Below are 13777 nucleotides of genomic sequence, written 5' to 3' on the forward strand. Positions count from 1 at the left end.
AATTTCAGTGTGATCAACATTATCAGCTGCAGGTCCAAATGAACATGCTCTGATGTTTTTATATTTTGTCTTAAATGTATAGACTATTGATGATCGGGTAGTGTTTCTACTCTAATTGAACAATAAAAACATACACGCAAATCCTTTTTGTGTTCATTGTATCGACATTCATTCAAAAGAAAAAATGAATAAAAAGAAATTGGAATGAACGAACTATATTCGTTTAATATTATTTGATACAGGTCTAAAATTCGAGTATGATATATATATATATATATATATTGTAAAGAAATGGATGAAGAGAACAATGGTAGGCGCAGCTTAAATCAAGGTTCCCCAGAGGCATGGCGGCTTGTCATTGTTCAAAACTCACCTTCACCCGACAAAGGAAAATATAATTGGTATAATGTCGAAAATCTGTCTATCTGACGGTCAATCGGATCTGGCTCGCCCTAACCATTAACCCGTCTCTGTGGTCTAGTGGTTAAGGCACCGGCGTTCAAAGCTGGGGGCCCGGGTTCGATTCCCGGCAGAGACATTTTTTCGGCACCACCAATTTTTCCAAAGGGTAGATAGCTCTGGGGAACCTTGATTTAAGCTACGCCTACCATTGTTCTCTTCATCCATTTCTTTACAATATTTAAATAAAAAAGAGTTGCCAAAAGCTGTTGTACATGTAAAGCTTTACACACACACACACACACACACACACACATATATATATATATATATATATATATATATATATTATATATATATATATATATATATATATATATATATATATATCTAACCCGCCTATTCCCCTGTCTTCCACGGCGGAGGCTGTGGATTCGGGGGTTCCGAGGATGAACAAGTGTTTAATGGTCTGTCAGCTTAGGTTCTACCTCGGATAAGGGGGGTTAGTCATAAGACCACGTGAATAATATTAAATACGAAATAAATACAAGCGCTCGGACACACTAAAAGTTACGGTGTCATGTACTTTTTAATCAAACTCTAGAACTGCATTATTACTCATTAATTACAACACATTTCCAAAATTACAAACACTAGCTCGATCACCAAGATCAAAATATATATATATTACACTTAAAGCCTAACTCTTAATGGGAAAAGGGTTTGATGGGATTAGTGGGGAAATGGAAGTTAGTTTTCGTGGCCACTTACATGCAATCGCGGTTGTCGGTCAAAGTGTTCTCTTGTTCTTGATGCTGGGGTCTTGAATCTTTAGATGAAACGGCGGATAGAAGTTTGGAGAAATCGAAGAGATGCGAAGAGTGAAGAACTTGAAGGGTTGGAATGTTGGTAGATTGAAGGCGGAGATGCAGAGGACGAAGAATGGTTAGGGTAGAGATTAAACGTTGGGGCTCAGGAACAGTTCGTATCTTTAGGCAGGAACAGAGACAGGAACAGAGACAAGAAGGTTGAAGGTACCTTCTTGCTCGAAGTCGAAGTTGAAGATTCTCAAACTAAAGAAGACTTGAAGGCCCGGGCCTGGGATGAAGGGGCAGTGGGATGAGTTGCTCTAATCGTGGCTGCTGGGATGACAACTGAAGATCCAACCACTGCACTCTGGTTTTCTAAGTTCCAGTTCGCCATTCTGCCATGCCTTAACATGTAAGGCCAATCAGAACATTAATGTTCATCTATCGCTGCTTTCGATTGGAAGGGAGTCCAAGGATATTTTATTAAAGATATTTTCATTGGTCATTTCTCGAACCGCCCACTTTTCATCCAGAGCTGAATTCTGCTGATTCCACGAAATACTTTCATGTTATTCCAACAGTTCGGACCTGATAATTAGTTAAATTTATGGGTCTCGAACCTGACAGTTCATTAAAGTAATGGGTGCACTGATGACCGCTCGACCACTTGTGGTATCTCTATTTCTTATTATTTCCCCTTTTCACTCGCTTAGCTTGTAAATGAGGTTTGACAGATGAATGGGGTCCAGTTGATATGGTGGGAGACAGTTCCAGACACATCCCCCTTTCAGATAGCACTGGGTCATCGTCTTTACTTCTCAATATGAATGGGACCATACTTCCAACACAAAATGACCACAACGGTCACTGGGTTAGACATTAATGTGAATGGGGTAGGGGTATGTTATTAGGTCTGGGGAGTATGATGAAGGACATGGGTTAGAGGGGTACAACCACCCTGTTGTCTAGATTCTCAGAAGTAAGAATAATTTATAGACCCAAGATGAAATACCAAGGAGAGAAGAGTGGAAGAGAAGATGAAGAAAATAGAGTGGAGACTAGACAATAGGAAGTATAGAGAGATGATAAGCAGTAAAGGATAGAACACAGAAGCAATACACTAGGCAGGTGGGTTGGAAGGATTTCACTATGTTACACCTTCCCCCCTGCCACAAGAATGGCGTCCGCGCCATTCCCAAAACAATCTAAACAAAATAATGAACTTGCATCTCAATTTAAACAAAGAGAAGCTAACACTGATTGTCACAACAACAATTTAAATCATGTACATGACACCTCTTACTAATTCACACCTACATACCAGCAAATCAAATAAAACGCCTTTGGGACGGCAGAAAACTATGCACATACCTAAGGACGTCCCTATACAGAACATTATCATTATCATTCCTTTCAACAAGACTACATGTACCTAATATTTACAGCAGATATTCCTAAAATACTAATAAAAAAACAAAACTGCTAACTCCATGATTATGCACAGAATATAAGCATCAATGTCTCTGAAGTAAAGAAAATAGATATCACTCAAATCACATTGTACTGTATGATTCAATTCAGTATAAAAATATTGAAGGCACTTTGTCAAAAAGTTATTATTTGTTGTTTGTTTGTTTAAGTTCTCTAAAGTAAATAATATGTTACAACACTATCTGGGCTCTCAAACAGAGATACTGAAGAATTATAATGCTATTTTATTTATTTTGTTTTTGTTTATGAAATCATATTCTACAATCGATTATAATTCAGATGTTTTTTTTGTGTGTGTGTGTGTGTGCGTCTGTTACCAAACAATAAGGTGAATTAAATGTAATTAACTGAGTCAAAATCAAGATGATTAATAGGGCACAATATGAAAATAATGAATAAAAAGATCATACAGAAAACATCACATATTGTGCTATATTTGCACATGTGAAACAAATTACAAAAAAAAACAGCTTGGTGGCTACCCACCACATTTAACACCTGTATATAATTATTTAACGACTAGTCCACATATATTGTGAAAGACAAATAAAAACAGTGATTGACCCACTTAATTGTGGAATATATATAAAAACAATGACTGGTCCACCACTTTGGATTATATGTATGAACACAACGACTGATCCACCAATTCGTGGACTATAAATCAAAACACTTAGTGTACTTAATGTGTACAAATCGGACACTAGATATTGTTATGCAGAGGATAATGGGGAATATTGTTCATCACAGCAAAGTTTCGTCATTGCTATGAACCGGGTATCTTTTGATTTACTTGTGTCATTTATGCAACCCGTTCCGCAAATCCGGGAATGGAGGAAAAATGTTCCCTTTTGGGGAAAGATATGACAATATCGGAATCACTAACATCATCATCACACTCAATATAATCTCAACTGGGGAGAACAGAACAAATACCAACTTCAGACAAAACATAATCATTAAGACATACCACATCATCCAATGAAAATTATTTTCAATAACTGATTGGATAATCTGACTTTGGTAGTAGGCTAGCCTGTCTGGTGGACGAGGACGTCTTTGTGATCGTCTCGGGGGACAATCTTCCTCTTTATCAGAGGCAGTCTCTTGTTCGTCACCAGAGGGCAAGGGGGAGGGGTTATCCTCTCGAGGGAGGCTATCATCATCACCATCTACATCATCAACATCACTATTCACTGGGCTTTCACTTCTAGATTCAGACCCAATACTCATTTGTTCTGGGGAATTTGGCCTACAGAAATCAACTCCTGAACTGGGGAGTTCTGCCTTATCGGATTCAAAACACAAATAATTATCTTGCTTCTCGGGTTCTGAGGAGTTTTCCAAGCCGTGACGCTTTCTTCTCCGTCAGACTCAATCGTACCTGCGTCTACGTTTTGGGTTTTATTATTGTTGTTGGTTAACGAAGGTGTACTTTTGGTCACTTTTACTCTCCTTTGGGGTGACTCAAGCTTGGGTAAGAAATTACAGGGCAAAAGCAGATTGCGATGAAGGGTACGGGTCTTACTCCTTGTATTCTCAGGCCTTACTTTGAAGACAGGTATGTCCTCATTGGGCTGTGCAATGACTACATGGGGTTCCTCACCCCATATGTCGCCTAGTTTATTCTTTCCTTTCACACCCTTGATCTTAATTAAGACTCTATCTCCTACCTGCAGTTTGTTTTCTTTCAGCTTTCTGTCGTACATGCCTTTATTTTTATTGTCTACCCGATCATTCTTTTCAGACGTGACCCTATATGCATATTCTAGCTTATCACGAAGATCAGTGACATAGTTGGGTAGGTTGGACGAGGTGTCATCATTGTCAGTCCTATCAAGCCCTAAGTACATATCTATCGGTAGACGGGGGTGTCTGCCATACATGAGATAGAAAGGGGAATAACCAGTTACACTAAGCTTGGTGCAATTATATGCATGAACTAGGGGGGCAACATGAGATTTCCAGTCTGATTTCTTGTCATCTGTCAATGTACCTAACATACCCAGGAGGGTCCGATTCATCCTTTCACAACTTCCATTCCCTTGGGATGATATGGGGTAGTCCTAGATTTTTGAATGCCTACTAGCTTGCATAACTGTTGGATAACATCTGATTCAAAATTCCTCCCCTGATCAGAGTGCAAACGTTCAGGGAACCCATAATGCACAAGGAAATGGTCAAATAATGCCTTAGCTGTGGTATTGGCAGTCTGGTTTCTGGTGGGGATAGCTATTGAATATCTAGTGAAGTGATCAGTAACAACTAGGATGTTACTGTATCCACCTTTGGACTCTTCCAGGGATAGGAAATCCATGCATACAAGCTCAAGGGGTCTAGTAGTCTTAATGTTGACAAGTGGTGCTGTGTTTGTGGCATGCATCACTCCCTTCCTTCTGACACATCTGCCACATGTACTTACATAATGTTTAACGTCTCTATTCATGAATGGCCAGAAAAACCTACCTCGGACAAGTTCAATAGTACGTTCTACACCTAAATGTCCTACCTCATCGTGTAATGACTTTAACGCCAAGGACCGATACTCTCTGGGCAACAATAATTGCAGCAATTCTTTCCCTTCCACTCTCCGCTTACGGTAAAGGACCCCATCTTTAAGTACTAGTTTATTCCACTCTCTAAGGATGATCTGGACATCTTTACTTTCACCTTTCTTCTCATGAACAGAGGGGCAGGTCCCTTCCCTAACATAACCTATCACTCTCCTAAGGGAGGGGTCTGAATCTTGCTCATTAGCCCAATCCGGGGGAGAACTTGGGAACATGGTATCAGAAGCATTATCTATATGATTATTGCTGTCAGCTAACGTTACAGATTGCTGTCCTACCACTTCGATAAAGGGGTTCGTATCTATATCTACACTAAGCGCATAATCTACTACTGCTTGAAATGAATCATTAGAACATGTTTCACCGGGGCAGGGGCTCGTAGGGGGGTCATTAGAGGGGCGCCTAGACAGGGCGTCGGCATCAATGTTCATTTTGCCTGACCTGTAAGTTAGGGTGATGTCGTAGTTTGCTAAGGCTGCTAACCACCTATGCCCTGTGGCATCTAACTTAGCTGTTGTTAAGACATAAGTAAGGGGATTATTGTCAGTTAGAACATGGGTCTTGTTGCCATAGAGAAAGTCATGGAACTTTTCAGTGACAGCCCATTTTAGTGCTAAGAATTCTAACTTATGGGCGGGGCAATTTCTCTCACTTTTATTCAGGGATCGACTCCCATATGCAATCACCCTCTCCCTGCCCTCTTCATCAAGTTGGTAAAGAGCAGCTCCTAGACCAGAATTACTAGCATCAGTATGCAGGATGAAGGGCTTGGTGAAGTCAGCATACTGGAGGACGGGGGCACTAGTCAATTTATCTTTAACCTCTAAGAAAGCTTGTTCGTGACGTCTAGTCCATACCCATGGAGGAATAGGGGGATGGGATGGGGACTTAACACTGGCCTTACATTTACGTTTACTGGGACCCCCTAGTAGCTCAAGCAGAGGGCTCACCACCTTAGATAGATTAGGAATAAATTTCCTATAGTAGCTGGCCAACCCTAAGAAAGATCTAAGTTCCTTAACATTTTTGGGGGTAGGCCAGTTCCTTACTGACTCTGTCTTGTCTGGGTCTGTTGCAATCCCCTCTGAAGAGAGGATGTGTCCAAGGTACTTCACTCTTGTCTGTAGCAATTTGCACTTCGAGGCTTTCAGCTTAAATCCATGCTCAGAGAGCCTTTTGATTACTGCTTCAAGCCTCGACATATGCTCCTCTATTGTTTTACTATAGATGATAATATCATCCAAGTAGACAACACAGATAGAGTGATTCAAGTCACCCAGACACTTCTCCATAGCACGTTGGAAGGTACTCGGTGCATTACACAACCCAAATGGCATTCGGTTGCACTCCCACAACCCAAGAGGGGGAGGAAGCACAAATGCCGTTTTCTGTCTGTCCTTCTCTTCTATTTCTAGTTGCCAGTATCCAGACTTTAGATCAAGTGAGCTAAACCATTTAGCACCTTGCATCATTTGCAAAGTCTCGTCTATCCTGGGCAAGGCATATGAGTCCCAAACTGTACGTTGATTCAGTTTACGAAAGTCAATGCAAAACCTAAGAGACCCATCTTTCTTTCTGACTAACACTACAGGGCTAGCATAAGGCGAGAATGACTCCCTTATTACTCCTGCCTCATGCATGGAACGGATATGTTCACGCACCTCGGCATACATAGCCGGGGGTATGCGGCGGTACCTTTCCCTAAATGGTTGTTGGTCAGTGAGAGGGATACTATGTGTTACTAGATTGCTGTGCCCTAAATCGACATCAGATTGACTAAATGCGTATGGATATTTACTCAATAGGTTTCTAACCTTATCCACATTTTCACTTGTTGCTGGGGATTCAGAGAAATCTAACCCTTCCACAACCAATCTATCCCTTGTGCTATCTTCACTTTTGTCAGCGTGCTGCGCCCTAACCTGTACTGGATGCTCAATGTTGCATACATACAACTCGCCTACAATATCATTACTATACAGCCACATTGTGTCCTCAGTCTGGTTTCTAACCAGCACTGGTACTCTCTGCATTCTTTGTCTCTCTACATCTATTGTAATAATGTTACACTCTACAACTAACCCTACAGGTAACCTATTAATTTCACGAGGCTCCAACATCACGTCATAAGACTTACCGGAAAGGCGGAGGGGTGCTTTACCATCTATAATTACTGCATGGTTTGCAGGGATTCTGACTGCCTTTCTAGCTGCATTCCTAACAACTCCTATCTTACCATCTGAACTAGACTTGATTTGCAGTTGCATGCAGGCATAAACTGATTGCCATACTGTATTGACGTGAACACTATTAACAAAACTGGTACCAAAGGAAGCAATACCTCGATCCAAACAAGCACTTATCACATTAGTTCCTACACATAAGGGCACTTTCCTATTATAGGAAGTGTCAGGGACTACTAAAACGGGCACTTCAATCTCAGAAAACGAGGGGAGGGAACCAGGAAGGTGGATAGAAAGTTCTACAAATCCTAAATAGGTGACCGGCAAACCGTTAGCCCCCTCGACCTTTATTAAGTCATCTATGCTATGCAATGAGTTTCTTGGAAGATGAGAATTAAAGAAAGAAAGGGAAATAGTGGTTATCTGAGACCCAGTGTCAATTAGGCAACTACATTGCTGACCATTGACAATCGCTATGGACTCATTTGCCTTACCTATCATCTTATCTAACAATACATTCGAAGGGAGGCTGGTTAATTCTGTCTTCTGACTGACAGAGGATAGACCTACTGCCCGCCCCTTGGCAGAGGTCGCCCTCTGTTTAAAGGGACATGCATGTTTTGGGGAGGGGTAATAGGTTGAGCTGAAGGCTGGGGAAGCAATGGGGGAGGTGTAGAAGAGAAGAAAGCCTGGGGAGGAGGAAGGGGAGCTTGGCATTCTCGGGCAATGTGGCCAGGTTGTCCACAGTTGTAGCAAGGTCCTCTTGGGACACGGGGACGGACAGGTCTGCTTGAGTTATTGATGCTTTCCTTGCTAGCTGCTTGCATTTCCATTTCCTTAAGTTTATCTTTAATTTCTTTCAGCTCCTTTATTAAGTCCGGCTTGTTATCTATTAAGTTAGTAGCATTTACCCCTACTCGATTTGGGCGTGAGCGCTGGGAGTTGGAGTGGAATTTTTGAAAATCTTCATGCTCCTGTTCAGCTTGCCTAGCTACCCTCACTAACTCATCAAAAGTTCTAACAATCTCATATTTGTGCCTAATTGCTTGTTTAAGGGACTCATTTTTCAAACCCTTCCAAAATACCACTCGCAGAGTTTCATCTGTGGCATTAGGTGAGACCCCCTTTCTATGTTCTACTTCATCAATAGCCAACTGCAGGCGGGCACTGCATGCAGTTATTGACTCCTCGTTTCCTTGCCGAGCCGAGTACAATTGCTGGAGCAACACTGCCCCAGACTCTACAGTTCCATAGAATCCCTCTAATTTACTAACTATCTCTTCAACAGTTGCATCTACATTTAAATTCAGGACTAGCTGCCCTGCCTCCCCTCGCAGCGAGCGCCTTGCTAGCCGTGCAAGTGTAATGGGGCTGCAACTATCATCTGTAGCCAGACAGTCAATCTCATGCTTCCACATTTCAAAAGTTACATCACCCCCCTTAGGTTTGGGGTCACCCGAAAACATTGACAGTTTGAGGGGATTTTGGAGAATTGTTTGGGATTTGTATATCGGCTGATTATCATCACTATTATTAGGCCTACTGTCTAACTTCACCGAGAACACTAAGTTTGACTTGGGAATTTCCATCACTCTGATGGTTTCCCCATCTAAGATATTCTTATCCAATTCTTCAATAGCCTTTGCAGCTCCGCTGCTGCTTTCAAAAGCGCAGTGAGCATTCCCGGTACTCTCTCCAGTTAAGGAGTCCCTCCCAAACTCTATGTACTCTACTTCACCTACTTGGGACAAAAGTTCCTGTAATTTTTCCACTGTAGTATTAGGATTCAAACATTTAACTAAAACAACACAGTCTCCCTTTACCGAAGCCATTATGTTAAATACCAAATATGCTTATCAATAAAACAAATTCCTAAAAAGGCAAAGCCAAATTATTTGGAGAAAATAAAGGGAAAAATAAAAATCCTTATTCAAAAACCCCAAACCAGCAAGTATAGGTTGAATATTCAAACGGTGGGGGAATATCAAATAGTAGTAACAAAATGTTTCTAGCACTTACCTTTAACAGCTACACTTTAAACACACACTATTCATCACATTCAAACCAGCATGCATACCATCAATAACAAACTCCAGATTTGTCAATCCTTACCACAAAAAGTAAGCATGAAAACAATAACAAAACACTTGCTCTCACTCAAGAATTTTGGGAGATCCCCCCTCATTAAATTTCACGGCCTAACCCTCTGGGAGCAATCAATGTCACATCAAATTAAGAATGTAAATAACCCTCTCCTCTGCATGACATGTAAACTGCACTTAGTAGGGAAAAATAAAAAGTAGACTTTTACTATCCTATCTATAACAAGAAATTATACCCAAAATACATAAAGATTAAAAGTGCCCAAGCGCTTGACAAATGAAAACAATCAGTGCAAAAGTTTTATATGATAGAAACAAACGCAATAGAGATTTTGCAATTTAGAAAATATGGTAGAGCATCGTGCGGATGACGCGAGGGTCATGAGTTCCGTCTAACCCGCCTATTCCCCTGTCTTCCACGGCGGAGGCTGTGGATTCGGGGGTTCCGAGGATGAACAAGTGTTTAATGGTCTGTCAGCTTAGGTTCTACCTCGGATAAGGGGGGTTAGTCATAAGACCACGTGAATAATATTAAATACGAAATAAATACAAGCGCTCGGACACACTAAAAGTTACGGTGTCATGTACTTTTTAATCAAACTCTAGAACTGCATTATTACTCATTAATTACAACACATTTCCAAAATTACAAACACTAGCTCGATCACCAAGATCAAAATATATATATATTACACTTAAAGCCTAACTCTTAATGGGAAAAGGGTTTGATGGGATTAGTGGGGAAATGGAAGTTAGTTTTCGTGGCCACTTACATGCAATCGCGGTTGTCGGTCAAAGTGTTCTCTTGTTCTTGATGCTGGGGTCTTGAATCTTTAGATGAAACGGCGGATAGAAGTTTGGAGAAATCGAAGAGATGCGAAGAGTGAAGAACTTGAAGGGTTGGAATGTTGGTAGATTGAAGGCGGAGATGCAGAGGACGAAGAATGGTTAGGGTAGAGATTAAACGTTGGGGCTCAGGAACAGTTCGTATCTTTAGGCAGGAACAGAGACAGGAACAGAGACAAGAAGGTTGAAGGTACCTTCTTGCTCGAAGTCGAAGATTCTCAAACTAAAGAAGACTTGAAGGCCCGGGCCTGGGATGAAGGGGCAGTGGGATGAGTTGCTCTAATCGTGGCTGCTGGGATGACAACTGAAGATCCAACCACTGCACTCTGGTTTTCTAAGTTCCAGTTCGCCATTCTGCCATGCCTTAACATGTAAGGCCAATCAGAACATTAATGTTCATCTATCGCTGCTTTCGATTGGAAGGGAGTCCAAAGATATTTTATTAAAGATATTTTCATTGGTCATTTCTCGAACCGCCCACTTTTCATCCAGAGCTGAATTCTGCTGATTCCACGAAATACTTTCATGTTATTCCAACAGCTCGGACCTGATAATTAGTTAAATTTATGGGTCTCGAACCTGACAGTTCATTAAAGTAATGGGTGCACTGATGACCGCTCGACCACTTGTGGTATCTCTATTTCTTATTATTTCCCCTTTTCACTCGCTTAGCTTGTAAATGAGGTCTGACAGATGAATGGGGTCCAGTTGATATGGTGGGAGACAGTTCCAGACACATCCCCCTTTCAGATAGCACTGGGTCTCGTCTTTACTTCTCAATATGAATGGGACCATACTTCCAACACAAAATGACCACAACGGTCACTGGGTTAGACATTAATGTGAATGGGGTAGGGTATGTTATTAGGTCTGGGGAGTATGATGAAGGACATGGGTTAGAGGGGTACAACCACCCTGTTGTCTAGATTCTCAGAAGTAAGAATAATTTATAGACCCAAGATGAAATACCAAGGAGAGAAGAGTGGAAGAGAAGATGAAGAAAATAGAGTGGAGACTAGACAATAGAAAGTATAGAGAGATGATAAGCAGTAAAGGATAGAACACAGAAGCAATACACTAGGCAGGTGGGTTGGAAGGATTTCACTATGTTACATATATATATATATATATTTATATATATTGAATTTTTTCTGACGCAGCCCATGAATATATATATATATATATATATATATATATATAATATAATATATATATTCATGGGCTGCGTCAGAAAAAATTCAATAGGGGCAGGATAGACGAACTAAATGTTCATATTATTCTCAATTGAATTAATGTGGATATTACACAGCAAAAACTGTGGTGTTAACCGGTGTACATAGAGGACCACAACAGTTATTTTACACTGGTGTTAAATTGGTGGTGTAAGTTTTACACCTATAGGTGTTATAACAACACCTTTGGTTGTTACATTTACACTCTTTGGTGTAATATTCATTCTTTAGTGTGTAATTTTAACACCCCAGGGTGTGGTCCTCTATTAACACCAATTAGTGTCAGCTTTAACACCACAGTTTTTACAGTATAGGGTTACACTTCCCTGACTTCTGCTTAATATATACTCTTTCATTCTTCTTTCCCTTTCTCCATCTTTTCCCATTTTCTCTTCTTTTCTCCCACTTTCACTATTTGAAAATCGTAGGGAGCACTCGCCCTTACCTTTGGTGGTGTCAACCTGCTGCATTTTTCTCCTACGTCCACTTCCACTTGTGTACAAATTGGGTGGTAGTCTATTAGTCTAGTAAAACCTGGATTAACTTTAACACACTTTTAAATGGAGTGCCATTCTTCACCAATTAAAAATTACACTCTAGAAATAGTTGGGTAAAAGTGCCCCATCGTCCATGAGGGTAATTATGTGTCCATTATATTTGAGCATTTTTATTTAATATCCAGAGTGATGAAAATTTTGCCCATTCTAAATGCTTCCCGCATTGGGTAAAATACTGCCCCAAATTGGTTGGACACAAAATCGCCCTCGTGGTAGTAAAACTTACCCAATATTTGTTTTGCAGTGTGTTCTTATCCTATATAATTCTTATCTCATAATGTTGTAAAGAATGAATTGAATCGTGAAATGGATAGAATAGTAAAATAAAGAAATATGAATCTTAATTAATACAAAGATATTTCCACAAAATTAATTTGGGAGAAGTATTATAAAGCCAACATTTCATAGAAGTGTGGTTTAAAAATCTAGTTTAGACTAGGGTTAAACCTACGTTTATAATCATTAAAATACCACCCATTATTAAAAAAATATTCATTTATTTATTCATTTGTATATATTCACATAAAAATTGACCAGCAGCACATGATGAAAGGGTCAATTTACAAAAGTTCATGAAGTACAATATAACAAAGCAAATAAACAAAACGTAATTACAGTATTCTATATCAAAACTGTCCTACCAATATCACGAATTACACCAAAATATTTCCGTCTACATTATCATTGTTTGGTCGTGTTAATGGCGCTTGCCCCCCCCCCAAAATAAAAAAAATAATTGATTAATTAATAAAAACATAAATAATAGGCCTAATAATCCACGGCCAATAACAACAAAGAATGGAAGGAAAGAAAATGTGAAATATTAAATGATTTTCAGAACATTTTATCAAAATCTATCACAAAGTAGGATTTGCAAGGAAAGGGGGGCAACCTCCCGACCTTTAAGAAACTTTGCCCTGTACCGCATTTTGTAACCCCTCCAATTTTTTTTTACTCATTACGCATCTAATTGTAGATATGAATGGACGCAAGAACTTCGTAAATCTTAACGGTGAATTTGAAAATTGCATCACATACTAAATGGATAGCCTATACAGTACGTATCAAAAAAAGTTTACACTTTGAAAAAGCCCTGGGAATTAAGAAATATGCAAGATGTGGGTATTTTTTTCACATATAATCTTGAGTTTGGGTCTCATCTATCTAATGAAAGTTTTGACAGAATGTTACACTTGAGTGAGCACTGTCCATTTTTGAAAAGCTCGCAGAAATCTGTTTGCGCAGAAATGCTCGTTTTCACTCTGTGTAAAGGGGAAAGGGCGAAATCAAACTTACCCTGCGACACATTTCTCATACATTTCCCATGCACTTTTAGTCAATTGAAATAAAACGGATACATACAAGCCTTTTGTAACAATTTTGCAACCCAAATTGAAATTTCAACACTTAGTAAGCACAGCCTTTACCCTTTTTGTGCCAGCTGGATCTGAGGACATAACTGACTCTAGACAAAAGTTTATATCAGACATCTCCAGCATTTTTTCATTAAGTTTGTATCATGTAAAGTGGGTTTACATTTCATTTTTCATTTAATACTTGTTTCTCCACACTTTTCCCAAGCTTGACA

At 39.8% G+C, this 13777-nt stretch overlaps 1 protein-coding gene across 1 annotated transcript; it reads right to left on the reverse strand.

Moving 5' to 3' along the window:
- Positions 1-8018: 8018 nt before the first annotated feature.
- LOC121424251 (zinc finger CCHC domain-containing protein 12-like) lies at positions 8019-9352 on the reverse strand. Its single transcript, XM_041619867.1, has one exon. The coding sequence runs from the start codon at positions 9282-9284 to the stop codon at positions 8019-8021; it is 1266 nt and encodes a 421-aa protein (XP_041475801.1). The 5' UTR covers positions 9285-9352.
- Between the last annotated feature and the right edge of the window lie 4425 nt (positions 9353-13777).

Source organism: Lytechinus variegatus, chromosome 11 (assembly GCF_018143015.1).
Source record: "Lytechinus variegatus isolate NC3 chromosome 11, Lvar_3.0, whole genome shotgun sequence".
Taxonomy (NCBI): Eukaryota; Metazoa; Echinodermata; class Echinoidea; order Temnopleuroida; family Toxopneustidae; genus Lytechinus; species Lytechinus variegatus.

Excerpts from the sequence above, each read along its gene's own strand:
- LOC121424251 (XM_041619867.1), bottom strand. The coding sequence starts at position 9,284 with ATGGCTTCGGTAAAGGGAGACTGTGTTGTTTTAGTTAAATGTTTGAAT.